The sequence below is a fragment of the Parasteatoda tepidariorum genome, chromosome 10, assembly GCF_982258835.1.
Source record: "Parasteatoda tepidariorum strain Cologne lab strain chromosome 10, Ptep-v5.0, whole genome shotgun sequence".
NCBI classification, from domain to species: domain Eukaryota; kingdom Metazoa; phylum Arthropoda; class Arachnida; order Araneae; family Theridiidae; genus Parasteatoda; species Parasteatoda tepidariorum.
Genome location: NC_141764.1, coordinates 102,143,487 through 102,162,464, shown reverse-complemented (window position 1 = coordinate 102,162,464; position 18,978 = coordinate 102,143,487). Strand labels below are relative to the sequence as shown.

The 18,978-nt window shown below is 32.9% G+C and overlaps 1 protein-coding gene and 1 long non-coding RNA gene across 2 annotated transcripts in view; one reads left to right on the top strand and one right to left on the bottom strand.

Moving 5' to 3' along the window:
• The window catches only part of LOC107443297 (very long chain fatty acid elongase 4), a 47,527-nt gene that overhangs the window by 19,316 nt on the left and 9,233 nt on the right, over nt 1-18,978 (bottom strand). Inside the window, exons 3-4 of the mRNA XM_087153529.1 lie at nt 18,528-18,712; nt 2,474-2,548 (exon numbers count right to left, since the gene is read on the bottom strand). Of these exons, the coding sequence (XP_087009655.1) occupies nt 2,474-2,548; nt 18,528-18,712 (260 nt within the window). The remainder of the gene's footprint in view (nt 1-2,473; nt 2,549-18,527; nt 18,713-18,978) is intronic.
• The window catches only part of LOC147803175 (uncharacterized), a 77,390-nt gene that overhangs the window by 49,706 nt on the left and 8,706 nt on the right, over nt 1-18,978 (top strand). The gene's annotated exons all lie outside the window — the stretch shown is intronic.

The window sequence follows — 18,978 nt, the reverse complement described above, 5'->3', positions numbered from 1 at the left end:
GAAATTTTAGAAGATGGAAAATATGGAATACCTATTATGGCATCACACTATTATATAATATTAAAATATGTTAATTTTGTGGTTGGTCACTTTCTTGTTTTTGGTTCAGATTGATTCTCAGCAAAAAAGAAATTTGGTTTGTTTCTACAATTTTAGCTCCAATGATAAGCATTGGTAATTCCTAGCTAATCACAATATTTACATGACCTATAGATAACTAATGAGGCAAAATGATTTGTGTGTTGCTTATTTGCATTAAATCTGTCACGTTTCCTTATCAAATTTAGGTCTATTTTGTGATTGTTGGTGGAAATTTTGACTAAATTTTTACTTGATCAGAAAAAATTTTGATTTTATAGAGGATAATTATTTTGATTAACTGAGTTGCTGATAAATGGCTCTCAATTTTGATACTGATGAATTTTTTTTGTCTATACCCATTGCAATTTGGTTCTTTATGTGTATTTCTATTTTGAGGTAAGAATTTTAATTTTAGAAAAAAATGATTATGGGAATTTTGAGTTCTTTCAGAACAAAAAGAGTTGTGGCGTAACTACCACTACTATTATTAAACTTCAATTCACTAGTATATAAAGCATGCTAATTCAATGCCATTATGAGTACCTCTTTAAAGATGAAGATTGACATAGTCGAAAGATTTTTTTCCCACTTTGGTAACCTGCTGTCGTGATTAGATCACGCCTACTTCGATGGATGTATTACGTAGAACAGCTGACTTTCTATTTGTGACTACATCATCGTCCTCCTCGCTCTGTATCATCTCTACCCAGATGCAGTCAACTCAGATCCCAAGCTTCAGATGGAGAGGTAAAAGGCCCTTTACAGGGCCTAAAGGCCTCGGACAACACATGATGATGATGATGTAGCATCTCAGTACCATTTACATACAACATACACTCGACTGCTAGTAGTAACATAGGACAGTTAACACACACCACCTTGAATTTAATACAGCTCTTACGACAAACTCTTAGAATGCGATCGAATTCTATCCCAGATAAAATTCTGGTGGGGAGTATTTTATTGTAATTATTAAACATCCATCAATTGACTAGTATAAACGACATGCTAACTCGTTTCAATTTTGGGGTAACTTTTATAGATGATGGTGGACATTGTTTAACTCAACTCCCCGCTGAGTCTCTTAATTTGTGAGGATATTCCCAAGGACAAACCCTAAATTATCTGTCTGTTGCTTAAATTTATTTTTCGTCCCAACTCAATCTTTTCAGCAAAATACGAGAATTAAAGAATAAATTCTTCGGTTAATTAATTAATTAGTCGGAAAAAGTTCTACTATTTCCGAGAAATAATTACAATATCAAACAACAGTTAATAAATAATTTCAGAGCCGATCCCCGAATTAATTTTTGAAAATTTTTATTTTTCCACTCATCCTTTAATTTAGAATCCCCAGTTTGTTTCTAAAAATGTTTGAGTCAGACTGTGAACTGAATGTCAGACATTTATTTGATCAGTTTTTCTTCTACTTTGAACTTCATTTAAATGTTGAAAATTTGTATCATTTTTTGAGTTTAATATTATACTTTATGGAACTTTTTGAGGAATCAATATTAGTTGGAAATTTTCAGTGTTATCCATTTTTGATTTGTAGTCCTTGTTTCTTCTTAAGAACATTAAAAATAGATTATTAGATATTAAATTCATAAAAAGATTTTTTGAAATATTTATTGTAATAAAAAATTCCTCCTCAAAATCCTCTCAAAATATTTTAACAACAAATAATACTTTATTTTGTAACGAATTTCTAATATCCCTGCAGTCTTATTTATACTCGATTTATTGTAAACATGAACCAAACAAGCATTGTAAATTATTTCAAACACTGTGCAAAATGTCTGAAAATCTTATGTTAATATTATTTACAAAAGAAAATTTAAAAATAAAATAAATAAATAAACCATGATGTATTTTAATAATTGTTCAATTGATCACATTGATGATTTTTTACACACCCGAATCATCTAATTACTTGATTTGAAATCAGTAACATTAATATCACAATAATTCATAAATTTAAAAGAATTACTATTATCAAACTAAGATTTTCTTTATCATTGAAGGATTAAATTTTTATCTTGATGAATATTCTAAAACAAAAAGAAATTGTAACCACTCATATGCTAAATTGTCTTTTTATCTGTTAGAAAAAGTTGTGAAAAAAACCGAACAACTTTAGCAGTTCAGCGCAAACTAGCACATCCCCCCCCCTCCTATTTTCACGGTAACTGCAAATCTCTTATTCAGTATATTCCTACTTCTTACTGAAATGTGGGGAAAAGGCAAGATTTTTCCCTTAACCATGCTAACAGAAAGGGGAAAAGAGTGGTATGAACTTTTTGAGACGTTTTTCCGATTTATTATTATATTATTTCTCCTATTTATGTTGCGATAAGGGGAAATTCAATTTATAGATTAAAAGCATACATACATTGTAGTATTCGTCAGTCGTATTCACTGAACATAACCTCCCTTCTTTTACGGCGCCGTACAGATAGCTGAAAATCTAAAATTAAAAAGAAAGAAACAATTCATTTTAAAAAAGTATGATTATTAAACTCTTTTAAGCATTTAAATCATTTTATGAATTCTTGAAATTGATACAAATCTACTAAAACAAACATTACATGCAATCAGTTGCAAAAGTTGATGTGCGTATGCAAACCCACTGACGGTTCTGCACGTAAAAAGTCGCATTTTAACCTGCAGTCTTCTCTGCATAGCAAAACCGGTTTTCCCATGTTAACTGATAGGGGAACTGTGTGTAGGGGAGAAACATTCTCCCAATTTTGCCCATTTCCTTAACCGCCAGTGGGTTAAATTTTAATAAAAAATACCATTTATAACCACCTATCAAAAATTAATGTTCATAGATAACACCAACAGCTTTCAAAAATCGTATTATTTATTTTAACACGGCAAAGGATTACAACCCCATATCGATATAAATCTCCTACGATAGTTTTTTTTTTTTTTTTTTTTTTTTTTGGATGGCTTTGTTCTCTCTCTGAACATTTTGTAGTACCCAAAATCTCCGCATATCATCCTAAAAGGACTTTATAATTTGAAAAATCTAGTGAAAATATATTTAAGCAATGAATCAATAAAGAAGGTAACGTTAATAATATGACTTATATTTTATTTTATTGTTAACTAGCTGTACCCGTTCACACGTTGCTGTGTTTGAACGAAAAGGCAGCTTTGATACCTCAAACATAATTTATTAATGATCAAATGTATACAATATATGAAAATTAACAATAAAAATATCTCTACATATATGTCATTTGAATATAACATATGTACAAAACATAGATATACATAGTTAATGGTAGAATAAACATGCTTCTTCACTTGTGATATTAAACAATATTGCAAACGAATTTCAATTGAACAATGATTTCGTAATTATTAAATATCATCATGAAATGAATGATATTTGATGATTGATGGTGAACTTTATATTAGTAGTGCTTGTAAATATACAAAATTTTTTGCTTTCCTATCTGGGGCAAGAGCAAATAAATTTGATGGTTTTCCAACTTGTGAACACGCAACGTACAGCTGTCCGTGTGAGAAGCACGGATTTATCAAATTACATCCACATACTTGCAATGATTGTCCCTGTGTTTTGTTAATGGTCATTGCAAAGGCTAGTCGAACAGGAAATTGTAGACGTTTGAATTCAAATGGAGTATCTGTTGGTATCATGGGAATGCGTGGTATTAGTTCATGTTCCCCTTGGTGTTTTCCATTTAAAATGGTTGCCTCAATTATGTTATTCATTAATTTTTTACTGATAGCCTAGTCCTATAGCATAGTCGCGGTGGATTTATATTTCGTAGAAGGATGATTGGGGAACCAATTTTCAAAGATAAAATATGCGGTGGCATTCCTGGTAGATCTAATTGATTATTTTTATAATTCTGCGATAAATTTGAAAAAACTTTGGCAATCAATGCATCAGTGGATTTTACAACGTGACAAAAGTTTTCTGGTAATATAATACAAAGTGTGGATTCGTCCATTTCCATTTTACCATTCCCAATATCTAACAATTGTTTTGCAAATCGTTCAGAAGATTCATCTAGTTGTATTTGAACTCGCATATTGGTCTTTAAAGATATTTTCTCCACATACCGCCATAACACTGATGATTTGCACATGCATTCATGCATTGAGACATGCATTCAATTCATCTGCAGGTGTTGAACGTGGTATAACTGGTAGAGTTTGTCTAAAATCGCCAGCTAGCAAAATGAGTGCACCACCAAGGAGCTGCTCATTTCCTCTCAAACTTTTTAATGTGCGATTGAGTCCTTTCAATGATTTCTTGTGTGCCATGGTGCATTTATCCCATATTATAAGCTGACATGATCTTAGTACTTTTCCCATCCCAGAATCTTTGCTAATATTACATGTTGGAGTTTCAATTACCTGCATATTTAATGGCAATTTCAGTGCTGAATGTGCTGTTCGATCCACATCCAAAAGAGTTGCTGCAATGCCAGATGATGCTATAGCAAGTGCAATATTATTTTGTGATCTTATAGTCGCCAGAATTATTGAAATAAGAAATATTTTGCCAGTACCTCCAAGTGCATCTAAGAAATGTAAACCACAACTCCTGTTAGATATTGCATTTATAATTGTGCCATATGCTGTTCGTTGTTCTAATACCAATTTCGGCGGATTAATTCGAACAAATGTTTGTAATTCATTAACATTGAAGTGAGTTTCTCGTTGTATATCACGATCGAAAATGTCATTACCAGATCTATTTGAGCAATCATTCCCAATTCTGTCAGTGATTTGTTGGCTATTGTCAAACATACATTCTCAATTAAAATCAATGCTTTATTGTATAGTATATTTGTTGTAAATTGAATGTTGGGATTAGCATTTATTCTACGCATGCGATGTAAAATGTCTTCACTCATGTAGTCTTTATATTTTCCCCAAAGATCCTTTTAATTAGACGGAAAACATTTAGTTAGTATGATGGAAAATAGTGTGCGTATCTACTGTGGTTGAGCTGTATTAGAAGCATCAGCGAGTGAAATATCCCAATGAACATCGTTTTCTAAGAGACTTAATTTCTGGAAAGCCTCACGAAATGTAGACCACACATGGCCATTAACTGTTTTTAATGCTTTGAAAGATGTTGGTCCACGAACATTGATTAATAATAGTCTTAGGTAAAAGCATTCTGCGTTATTTGGATGTACAGTGTACAGACGACCTAATGCATCTGTGGAATATAAATTTAGGTGGCCTTGTACTGCTCTACCTTGTTTACGACACTGAAATTTTCTTGTTGATGTATTCCACGTAAAATAAGTAGGTACTTCAGAGTACAGTAGCGTCCTTGCAAAGGTATCATTTCTACGTAATGTGAAAAATACAGTTAATGTTTGTTGACAGTGGTGACATTGCTCTTGCACGTACATTTTCTGATGTAAAATACACACTCTGTCCATTTTGAAGATGTACTGCTAAATGAACAACCGTTGGATATCACTCATGAATGGAAAATGATAAAATACGCCATACAGCCTCATTGCTACTTATGTAGCGTCCCAGTTGATATTGGGTGACTTCATCATTAGAAGCAGTTGTATTTTCCACTGCATGCACTGCCATGTCGCTTCCTTTGTTTACATATTTGCAAATATATTTTATATCTTTCACTGAATTGCAGTACTCAACATTTATGCGTGCGTTATACGTTTTTAGTAGTAATGGAGAATATGGTACTACCCAACGATTATCAACATCAATAGTATTATTGAGTACTTTTAGTATAATGGATTTTCCACCATCTTCGGTAGATCGTTGTCGATAGAGTGGATATCCATCATTGCCTGTAATAGTTTCAGCAAGTAAGTGTTTAGGATACCGCTTTGTGCTCTTTCCATCTGACATGCATGGTGAAATATTATTTAGTGAGCCACATGGACCATGAATCATATTTTTTGAGACAATATCGTGCAAGTCTTTATCAATTTCAATGTCTGGTATTTCTGCAGAGATGACTTCATCAATTCTGTTTGGTGTTATCTTTTGTACATCCATATTAAAATATGCGCATGTGGTAAACCTCTTTTTTGCCATTCAATGGAATACACCCAACAGCGTTTCTCTCCAAAGACATGGTGTTTGACAATAAAATTTATTAAAGATTTTTAATTTTTGTTTAAATACACGTGCAGAAATATCATGACGATCTGATGGTGACTGTCCAGTTAATAAAAGCTCCTTTATTTCATCCCATGCTGGGTTGCATGTAAATGTGATGAAAAAATCTGTACTACCAAATGCACAAGCATACGTCATTGCATCTTGTGCATATTCATGCATGTGTCTTGGGCTGCCTGTAAATGTGGATGGTAAAATGACCATTTTTCCAAATTCACTGAGATTGCCACCATTTACAACTGCATCGCGTAAATGGATGTACTCTTCAGAACGCAATTTTATTTGATTTAGTCGTATGTAGAGGAGTCTTTCACTTTCTCTTTTTGCATACATGTCAACAATGTATTGATGAAATAATTGTCCGCATTTCAATATATGATTATCAGCATTCTCACGAATCATCGTTCGATATGCATAATAATGCATAGCACTGACCTTTTTGTTAATGTCCACATTAGTTGTAGGATTTCTCATATTAATATTGAAATGATATCCATCCTCTCCTTGCCAAAATAGAATGGGATATTGTAATGCATCATAAGAACGATGCGTTTCTGATACTTTCTGGACTTCACTATTTCTACGATGAAGAATTATGTCGCGAGAATTAAATTCTTCACCAACTATGACAATTGCCACTTCATCGATCGTTATTGCTTTGAATTGTCTTCGATGTTGATCAATAGGTGTTTTAATTATCTGCCTTTATTATTACTTTGTAATCGTCAGATGGCATTTGTTCAATGGCGGTTTTAAATAATTTAATTAATTCATTATGTTGTTCAAAAAAGTTTTGTAATTCAGCGACAATCTCTTGTTTAGTTTTCATATTCAGTTGACTCCGTCTGTTGATTTGTTCGTCAGTATTTCCCATAAAATATATCTGAAGATATTTGTGATCAACATTTGATAGGGGTAGTAGTGATCCATCATGGTGATAAATTTGCCCTTATCCTTTAAATGTTGGCATATAATTTGCGCTAACGATATTCGTTGCTCCGAACGATGTCATTTGGAAGCATGGATTGTACTTTGTACTTGCGTATAGTTTTCAAAAAAAATTTCTTTGACTTGTTTCACCTGATACTAAAGTTAGTAATGGTTCAGGTGGTGAACGCAAGCCTAGTAACTTTACTTTTCCACCTGTACAACATATACCTGGTGTTTCATTCTTAAATTTTTGAGGACCACAATACGTACACTTTTTATCCATTTTCCCAATAATTACACTTGGATGAAAACTGTAATTGTAAAGGGGATTGTAATTGAAACCACACAAATTCTAATCAGTATGTATCGTTCACCTGTGTCCCGCGAATTCGATTCCTTTGCTGCCTCTGTTCACTCGTTTCTAATGATCGAGCTAGAGCAATGTGAACTCGTTCTCTTTCTTGCCTAGCTTGTCTCTGCTCACTTGTTTCTGAAGATCGTTCTCCTTTTTGCTTGATATGTAGATCGACCAATGGCACTTCGCTTTGGTGGCATAATTGAGGGGTTAAATAAAACGTATTTTCAAGAAATATTAATAATTTTCACGTATTAATAATTTATTCTCGTATTAGTAATTGCAAAAGTTTTTGGACATCTTAAAAAACAACTTACGGAAGTATTACATCCTATAAAAAATAACACAAGTTGTCATCTTCAGTCATTGTAAAGTAGGAATAATTCAGAATATGATGTCACCCGAATAATACAAATTATAACAATAATACAAAAAATCTAGCAAATATAACATTACATCATACTGCTAAGCTGAATTTCAAACATCATTACCAATTAAATGTTATTTTGATATTTTTTGAATGAAATTTTCTTTTGCCTTGATATTTATTAAACAGTTTTCACAATACTAAATCCATGATACGACCAATAATTAAGAAATCTATTCTCGCTGTTTTTACTTGCTTGTGCTCACCTGACGTAAAGAAACTTGCGCGAATTATAATTAAATATTAAAGTGTTTGTAATTTAACTTTCTAAATGAATACAGCTACAAGATAGAAAATATCACGGTTGTTATCTTCAAGATATTTGAAAACTGAATCGTTTATAGCAAAATTTAAAACAATGGCTAACTTTTAACCAATCAGAAAATTCCATTTCGATTTTCGCTCATACCGATGAAACGGCTTTTTGCAGAATGTTCTAATGTCGACAGTGACCTTCCTCGTGTTTTGAACTACCAGTATGCCAAGTTTCATAGCTTTTTGTCGGATGGTTTAGGAGTCTATAAAGGACAAACAGACAGACACACATTCATTTTTATATATATAGATGATGTAATTTATAAAAAAAAAATTGAGTTGAAATAATCAACTTTTCATTAAGAATAAACTTGGATTTCTTCTTTATAAGCATTTCGTGCCCTACTCAGTATATCTCGTCTACTCACTTCCCTTAGTTTAAGGGTCAAAAATTCAATTGCCTCTTTTGATTGATTTCATAGCTTAATATGTAATCTGCACTAATGAATTAGCATATATATTAATTCGAATCATTAAGATTGAAACGTGAAAATACGATCATTAGATCAAAAGTTATTCAGGGTATTCAATTTTTACATTTTGTGCACTTAATGATTTGAGCATCTAGTAGCTATTGTCACCTTCAAAAGTACCTTTTTCTACATAGAGTTTGAAATTTTTATTTAAAGGATAATGATTTAAAGTTAAAAATTTACATTTCAAAAATAATGGAGTAACGAAAGGTATAATAGACTTCACTGTTTGCTCTTGGTACGTAATAAAGGTTGTCTCAATTTCAAGCGCGGAGATGTTTCTCCTCTTACTGCCGCTCTGAAATGAACTCAGCGTCCGAGGAGGACTACTGAACGAACTGAGGAAGTTCTACTGAACGAACTATACCTATGAATGCTCATTACAGAATATTTTTAGTTTTTGAGAGTAGTTTTTATTTCTTTATTTGTAATAATTATTCATTCTATTTAATAATTCTGTTTTCGAATAATTATTTATTATATTTTATTATTTAATTTTTTTATAATTTTTTTTAAAATTTTATTATATAATGGTCGAAAAATGGTTTTAACTTTTACACTTTTTAAACTTTGTAATTTTAAGCTACGCAATTGGAATGAAATCGGTCGAATAGTTTTAGAGTAACAAACTTTTGAAAAAGTAATTTGTTTAAACATTTATACGGTAAAATACCATAGTGACCGAAAGGGGTAAACCAGGCTAAAATGCAATTCCACGAGCCAGGCAGAGGTTGTGAAGAATTAATGCCGTTAACAAGGGCATTCATATGAATAAAACAAGCTGATGTGATTGGGGTTGACATAATTTTGGAATTATTGAAATTGAATTTATGCCAAAGATCCCAACAATTGATGCTTTCTCGCATTCTTGATAATGGACATCGTGTTCATATTAAAGCGTGTCTAATTTGTACAATGTAGTTAACGTCGCCTTGACAAGGAATGTGGCAAATGCCCCAACGGTTAAACAAGCTAATAGGATCTTTAAGAGATTTCGTAAACAGGCCTAAAAATGACGGTAGATCAGCAATTTTATAACTTCTCTCTCTTAAAGATTAGAAGGTCGCTGAATCAACTATAGATAAAGTTCGGAGTTTAAAGAAGAGAAAAGGAAACAAAAGAAATTTTCTGAGGTTGATTAGAATTAACATGAGGATGCAAAGAGAAGGATAAACAGAAGTGAAAAGAATGATATTTAATTACATCTAAAAAAGGTAAAGTAAAATTCGTTTCGGAAATAAATTAAATATTGGCGTCAGAAAGTCACTACTAAGACATCGTCAACATATTTTTCCCATAAGAGAATTTATGAACAATTTAAAAACTTTTTCTTATAAAAATGATGCATGAATATGCACAAATGAATGTAAGAGATTGACTCAATTTGTTTCTAGAAATTACTATCGGTTTGAAAAGCAGTTTGCCGGATGCAGGAATTAACCCGCTGCAATTTCACTTGAAACATTTCCTGTAAATGATCGAAATGTTAACTCACCGAACCCTATAGGTTTCCACGAAACACTTTTTAATAATCGCTCGTCTTTACCCTCAGAAGTAAAACTCTTGATTCAGTAATACTTGTGCTGCTGTATTTTGTCAGTTTTGAGAATCATTTCGTCTGCAAATCATGTTCTCAAATTTATGACCAAAATGTTTCTCGAAAGGGAGACTAGATGATCGAAAATAATGGTTTGAATGGTGGTCGCGTAATTTATCTGTCTGTCCTCGTTTTGATAGGATGGCATTGATTCAGCTGTTAAAGTGATTATTAGAAAACTACTAGGAAAAAAATTTTTTCTTCAGAAAAAATTTAAATGACGAAATATTTTTATTTACTATTGATGAAATTCATTACCTTGAAGAAGTTACACTTGGAGAAGTTGTCACTTAGACGAAATGTTCGCTCGGAGTACATGCGAGGAAACGGTGTCATCAAAAACAAAGAAAGTTTTGTTAATTTTGAGTATTCCTTTCTTCTGTTTCTTCTCTCTCTTCGTACCTTTTCAGAAGAATTTAAGATTAATGGAAGGTGACGAAAAACTTTAGATATCCATGCAGGGAAGTAGGTAAGGTAGAGGTTCGAAAACCCAATTGTAAGTTGCAATTTTAAATATTCTCGCAAACTACTCATTTTTTTAAAAAAAAGAAAAATTAAATTTTTTTCCCCTGCTTCTTTTATTGTTTTCATTAGATAAAAACTAAAAACAAAACTTAAAAAATGATTATAGAACATCGATATGAGCCTCTTACTTGTTCAAAAATATAAAATATTTGTTCTTCTCTAACAAGGAAGCAATACTCTTGACGATATCCTGTCATTTACTTAGAAAGTAAGCCTTTTTATGATGAGAAAATGTTCACAGCGTCGCATCTATATTTATCTTGATAACTGTTTAGGATCATTTTTAGGAGATAATGCGACGTATCTATAGCATGTAGGAGAAGATAACTTTTGAAATTGCAGAAATAGTAATGTATAGAAAGAAAACATTAATGTAAAAATTTGTAATAGTGTTGCTATATGCATTATCATTGCTCATCCAAAACTTCTTTATACACACAATTGTAAATCCTTCGGCTTGGAGATACTAAAGTCACAGATTGAAAAGAACGCACACGGGACAGGGCAACATATAGTTGGCCGTGACTAAAAACTGACTTAGACAGCATCAGGCAGATTTTGTCAAAAGTCTGTCCTTGGGATTTATTGATGATCATGCAAAACGCTAACCTCAAGGGGAACTGTTTCCGTTTAAATTTAAACGGCATGTTGCTGTCGGAAGGAACCATCGGCAACCGAGGTTCAAAAGAAGTCTTGTTGACGGAATCAATAGTTTTAGTTTCTATTATATTTCCTTGAAGATTTGTGACAATCAGTCTGATGCCATTGCACAATCCTTGCAATGGTGCCAAGTTTCTCAAGAGCATTACAATTCACCCAATTTTTAGATAAAGTTTATGTGGAGGCATACCTGTAGGGGTTAAAGAGTTTAAAAACTCCTCTGGGTAAGTTAGCTGGTCTTGGGGGTAATCGCTAATTATTTTGTCCATTGCTTCATATACAAATTCATCATTAGGCAAGATACTGAGGACTTGATTATTTTGTCTGAGATATGTCGTTTGTAGCTGTTGAAATAGCTCTGTCTTTTAAGTGTTGAGGTGTAGCATTTCTAAAATCGATATCTCCATACAATAGTGCAATGGGATCTTGAAGCTCAGGATAACAGATTTCAGGGAGATTTAAAATATCCCCATCCTTGCCATCTTCAACATCCAAAAGCCACTTCGAAAACTCTTTTTCCGTATCCAGATCTCGCATATTTTGTGTGAGAGTCAGTTGTATGAAATTTGACCGAAGATGATGCTTTTTAAGGCAGCTTGCCACAGTCAAAAATCTCGACCCCCGTGAAATAACAGGTAGGACTTGACGGAAATCCCCTCCGAGCAAAATGGCTTTCCCTCCAAATGATTTTTCACATTGTGTGATATCACACAGTAATCTTCTGACAGCGACAAAGGCATGAGCATGAATCATTGGGGCTTCATGCCAGATAATCAATTTGGTTTTAAGCAACCTTTCTGCCTCTTTACTCTTAGGTTTTATGTTGGAAGTGGAAGTAGCATTTAATATGATAGGAATTTTAAAGGCAGAATGTACGGTTCTGCCACCACTCAAAAGAATTGCAGCAATGCCTGTTGAAGCAACGGGTGTTGCTATGTCCCCTTTCCCTCGAATAGTATGCAAAAGAGTAGTGTAAAGAAACGTTTTGCCAGTTCCTGCAGGTCCATCTAGAAAAAAAAACTTAGAGGAATCTTCGTCATTACTGTAAACAGCTGATAAGACTGTCTCAAAAACTTCTCTCTTCTCGGTGTTAAGTTTTTTTTTATATATTTCTGCATTTTCCTGTTCTTGTAAAGCATCATAGGATGATGGGCCAAACAGTGATAATGAAACTGCAGGAAGTTTCACCTTGTCCAAATTTAAATTGTATGATTGCAGCAATTTATCAATCTCTGATAAAGCATATTGTATGCCAGCACTCCCAGCATATATATGAATAAAATCTTCAGAAAGAGCATCCTTGTGTGTTTCCCAAAGTTGAGGAATATCTTCAACTTCCCCGAATGCACATATTATGGCAAACACCATCCGCAACTGATTAGGAAATTGTGTTTCTGCAGCTTCACTAAATGTCTGGTTCCAATGTTCATCTCCTTCCAGAAGTCCTGTCCTCTTACATGCTTCTTGAAAAGAAGTACCCAGCATTCCATCCACAGTAAGGATATCTTCAAAACCAACGACTCCTTTGCATCTGAGTAACAACATTCTTAAATAGAATCTTTTACTGTCCTGAACACTAACTACAGGCATTCTTCCAATCACCTGCTGTGATCCTCGCTGGCGCCTCTTCCATTTTGTTCCACTTTTGTCAAAAACGTAGTGATGGGAATGTCAGAGTAAGTGTAGCTGTGAGCTGCATTATCCGTTTTATATAAATCAAAAAAAGCTGTCAAGGTTGTACACTTCATAGCAGCTTGTTCTGCTGCCTGAGAGCTTCTTGCATACCCATGAACACCATTTGCTGCTGGAGTGGTAAATGAACTACCAGACACATGACTGTATGAGATCTGTCAGACATATTAAATTCACTTAAACGCCAAATTGCTTCAGGGGCACTTACATATCTACCATCTAAAAATGTTGTTATTTCATCATGGTCAAGTCTTCCGTTTCAGTTGTGAGCCTGATAGAAGCAGAGTCATGACCTTTGTAGACATATTTGTAGAGGTACTTAATGCTTTTTACAGAAGCGCATACTTCTACATTAATGTGTGCATTAAATTTCTTAGAAAGCCAGGGATTGTATGGGACAACCCATCTGTTGTCTATTTCATATTTTCCCACTTTGACAGGCTCTTTTGGTCTACGCTGATATACAGGGTATCCGTTAGCATTTTCTTCAATACATTCATTGAATTCCTTAGGAAATTTTTTTGAACACTCCCCATCTCTCATGCACGGGGAATTAGGATTCAAAGGGCCACACGGCCCATGGATCATGCATTTTGTTATGATATCATCAGCAACCTCAGTTGTAGTTGTAGGTTTGTTATATCTCCGCAGATACAGGTTGCCATCCTCCATAAAAACCATCTTTACGGGAACTGTTAGATTATTTTGAACAATTTGATGCATCTTGGTGAAAGAATCTGCAAAGGGATTTACTTGACGCAACATATCATCCAACTTTTTCATAACGATTTCTGAACACCCTTCGTTTCTTCCCTTTCTTCTCTCTGTAGCCTTGCTCGAGTCATATATATATATATAACTGTCGGTATCCAGAATTGTTTTCCCTGCCAGCATAAAGTGGGACACCATATGGTAGATCTGGTCATGGATTCGAAAAGAGTATGGCCTATGGCCCAGTTCCTGGAGGGGCCTTTATTTGGGCTCCCATAGAAGCAAAAGCAGCATTGTATTCCCTTATGTGAGATCGATAATTTTTTGAGTCCGAGGAATTGCCGGTCAGAAGATCTTGGAGTAGAAAAGGAAGAGTGCCAAGATCTGGCAACTGTACTTTACCACCATGGCAACATTTCTTATAACGTTTGCTACAGTTTTCCTCCTTCTTCCAATACAGTGCAGAACAATATTGGCAATTTTCAGTCATCGACCCGCAATCATGCTCCGTTAGTAACGCTATATTGCAAATGCCGATACCACGATCACGTGCTGCACGTCGCAACCTGTCCGCCTCTACGCGATTGGCACGGCGATAGCTGGCTTCCTCGGAAGTTTCACTCTCTCTAAGAATTCTTCGACGACTGTTATCGCAATAATACTTCACAGCTCTTCTTAAATCCATCCTTAATTCTTAATCAGAAACAGATCATTAAAAGGAAGAATGCTTTGGTGTTTTCAAAACGTAAACAAAACAAAGCAAACGTTACCACCAGCGGAAAACAAATACAGCGAAATTTGGGAGCCACTACTTCACAGCTCTTCTTAAATCCATCCTTAATTCTTCAATCAGAAACACATCATTTAAAGGCAGAATGCTTTGGTGTTTTTTTTTAAAACGTAAACAAAACAAAGCAAACGTTGCCACCGGCGGAAAAGAAATACAGCCAAAATTTGGGAGCCATGTAAGAGAATTATATATATCAGATGATGTATGTAAATGCTAAAACTGGAATGGATTTAAAGTTGCAATATATTTCATAAATTGGTTCTCTCTATGGTTTTTGTAATCGTGATGTTGTTATAATTATTACGAAATGATAATTCTAAAAAATAAAAAGATGCTAAATTTTACAAAAGTAGTAATTCTAAACGCGTAATTGTTTAAGAAAATGAAATAAATTTGTATTCTATCATCAAAGTAATAAATATACAAAAATAATAAGCTGCCGGTTGACAACTGAAAATCTGTTCTTATTTAAATACTTTAACGTAATGTATAATATAAAATTAACGTATTTGAGTTATTTATAAAATTAAAAATGAAGTTATTAAATACATAAAATGAAATAAGTTATTTTAAATTCAATATTATATTCAATGAAATTGGGTTGCAAAGGAAATTTACTTTAGACTAAAGTAAGGTGTTTTTTTTTATATATATAGATACAATCGTACATTTTAAGTTTTTAAATTTGAGCTATTACATTTTACTAATAATTTCGTACATTTTAGGGTTTTAAATTTAACAGTTTTAACAAAGTTTTTAAATTTGAGCTTAAACAACGGCAATTGCTCAGAAGTTTTGATTTGAAGAAACATGCGTAATGATTGTAGGAAATAATTTTATCAATCACAAATGATAATTTTTTTAATTTTCAATAGAAAATCCCTTTAAGAGAAATAAAACAAAAGTTATTTTTTTAGAAATCCGATATTTCAAATTTCGAAACAAGTATTTATCATTATATTCTTCTCTGGGAAATATGTATTTGGAATAAACTAAATTTTTGATTGAAAAGAAAAGCACTATACAAATCTAAGACTCACAATATATTATATTCATCCTCTGTAGCAGTTTTAATAAAACTTACGCAGTCCTATATCTATATTAAAAAAACAAAATACAAAATATCACAATAAATGATGAAAATGACTATTCTACTCTAAAAACAAATGGTATTGCGTTCTCAGTGAAAAGCAATCAAATGGAGTTAAAATCAAAGTCTGGTGTTAAAATAATAGAGAAAGCAAACAAAATGAAAGAAACAAAGTAGCTAATGTTGCATATATAAAAATCGTGAAACACGTATATACCTAAAAAAAAAAGATAAGTCGTACGATGTACGAAAAATTTCAATATACAGTCAAACCCCGCTATAGTGAACCTTCAAGGGACCGAAATTTTGGTTCACTATATCCGGGAGTTCACTATGTCCGTTACGCATGCAATTTCACTAATGGTTCCCAAACTCCTCCCTTTTATTACATTATATTCATATAAATGACTGAAAAATATTATGCAGTAGCAAAAAATTTGTTATTTTTCATCACTCTTCGTCTTGCGTACAAATAAAAATTAGTAATCTTTAGCTGATGATCAATCCTCAACATCAGATATGGAAACACTTCCCGACTCTCAGATAATTTTTCCTGAATTTCTGTTATTCCGCTTTTTAAACCTGTCTAACCTGCCATTCGAGCACATAAAAGTAGTTTCTATAGATGGTTTTAAAAATCGGTATATGTATTTATTTTGAAATACAAATTTCAAAATTATTACTAAGAAAATGGGGAGGGAAATCAGTCGAAGACGGAAAAAAGTTCATTATATCCAACTTCCTCACTTTTTTGGTTCACTATATCCACTAAAAATAACATTATACGTGTATAGCAAGGCACGGGACCGAGCATTTCGTTCACTATATCCGGGAGTTCACTATAAGCCGTGTTCACTATAGCGGGGGTTGACTGTATTTCAATAAAAAAAATTCCAAGTTAAAAATAAGATCATAAAAATATTCTTTTTATAGTATTTAACGTTTATTCCTGGCAATAATTTAGTTGCATTGAATTATTTTTATACCGAACACAACTGAAATTAAATAACTAATGACAAAATTAAAAAGCATTTGTCATACAAAATTTCATTAAAACTGTTATCAGCTGTAAAATAAGTTTTTTATTCTCTTGTATACTCTTTTTAAAAGTTACTAATTAATGATTAGTCATATATTTTTAAAATCAATGGGTGTTCCCTTAAAGTTGAATGAGTTTCAGAGATGGGAGATAACATTTGTTTTATCTAAAATTCTAATCTTACCTTTTCTTTGCATAGAAATAGAGACACCAATCAAATGTCCCTTAAATCAACGTTTTATCTTGCCTAGAATTTTGCTAGAACATTTTTATTAAATCGAAAATATTTTTTAACAAGGAAATTGTAAGTAAATTAAGGATTCAAACCTAAACTTTTTCAGGATTCAAACGAAAGGGGTTATTAGAAATGGATTGATTCCAAAATGATTCGACGGTAGGTGGCGAATTTATCTTTAAAAAGAAATTTTTTCTAAATTAATACAAAATAAACGTAAATTGTTTTTTTTTAAAGAAAGAATGATAACTAAAATAAAGTTTCTATTTGCTTCGAATCAAAAGATTTACTATAGTAAGAGTTTTGGCAATGAAATTTTTTAGTAAGACATCCGAGGGGTAATTAGAACATACACTGGCTTCAGTTCGATTTAAAACAGAAAACTTATAAAAGTCTTGTTATTTTATTAGTCATAAAAAAATTTAAAAATCATGTTGTAAACTAAAGTTACTTTTAAATGCATGTTTTTTGTTATTGCAGATAATTGATAGAAAACCAACGTTCATTTCATTTATCCTCATGGTGTCATATTAAATTAATAGATTTTCTAATACAGTTTGAAAATAAAATTCAATTTTAAATTTACATTACAAAGCTTTGGATAGTTAAACGTTACCAATTTCCATTTAAAAACCTGTAAAGGATAAATATTAGACACCTGTTTTGAATTTAACCTCACTTCACTTTGTTAATTTTAAATTTTTGAACGACCCCCATGGAAAAGTTATACCTACGCTTCATGCAAACCATAACTTTTAAAATAACCCCGAAGTTTTCTCTATTGATAGGTACGTATTTTATTTACGTCACGCTAGAGCTGCACAATAGACTATGGTTGACGGTATGGGAAACATTCTTGAGGATGATCCTCTGCAGAGGGGATAGCTCCCCTGCTGTGGCATCCCGACTACCTACTCTCGATGTTGAGCACTTTACGGTAGAAAAGTTTAAGAAGGACCGATACCGCGCACCCTCGGTCTCAACGCAGGTTGATCAAAGTGGTCACCCACCCTCTAACTGACCGCAGTCAGTGATGCTTAACTTTTACTGGGAACCGTGTTTTTACGATCTGTCCACTGCTGCTCTATTGGACAAGAAGTCGTTTATTCATTTTATGAGAAGAAAACTGTTGACAGAGGTTATTGACCAAATGTAAATATTTGCCTCACCTTTGTTGCAAATCCAATCAAACACCGGCTTTGAAGCGTGTTTTCTCCCCCACGAACAGATAGTATCAGAGTACCTCTTTTCTGAATATTAATTAAGGTAAATACTTAAAGAGAAAACGAAACAGTTAAAAATTTCCACCAATCACGCGCCTTATACATTATTTTCATATTTTGTTTTGATCCAGGAACTACTTTAACTTCTATATTTAGTTGAGAAACACAGGAGGAAAAAATTTAGCAAGGGGATAATTTTTTTAAATTTAATCGGAAGATACTTACGCTGTAACTGATGTACGCATTCCAAAAAATAATGACGACGTTAAATGCAATCAATAATCCATTTAATTTGAATGGCTTTAATGGTTTCATAATGAGTGGACCCAATACTTTTACGATGAGTAGATAGGCAAAGACAATGGCGAGAGGATAATGTATACGGCCTATACGATCCGCATAGTCAGCCTCTGAAAAACACATTCATTTATTGAACAACATAAATAAAAGTACAGAAAAGAACCTTCTTCAGTGTCTATGTTGAGACACTGAGGAAGGTATTTGCTTTATGGAACTAAATATGTCTCATACTTTATGCGTGTTTTACTAATATTGTTTTTCACTTTATTCATACGTAGCACAAAATATGTTATTTTTCCCACCAAATGCTAACAGTTAAAAAAGAAATGAATGTGTTTTTGTACGAAACTAAAGGAAAGAAGAAGAAACTGCAAAA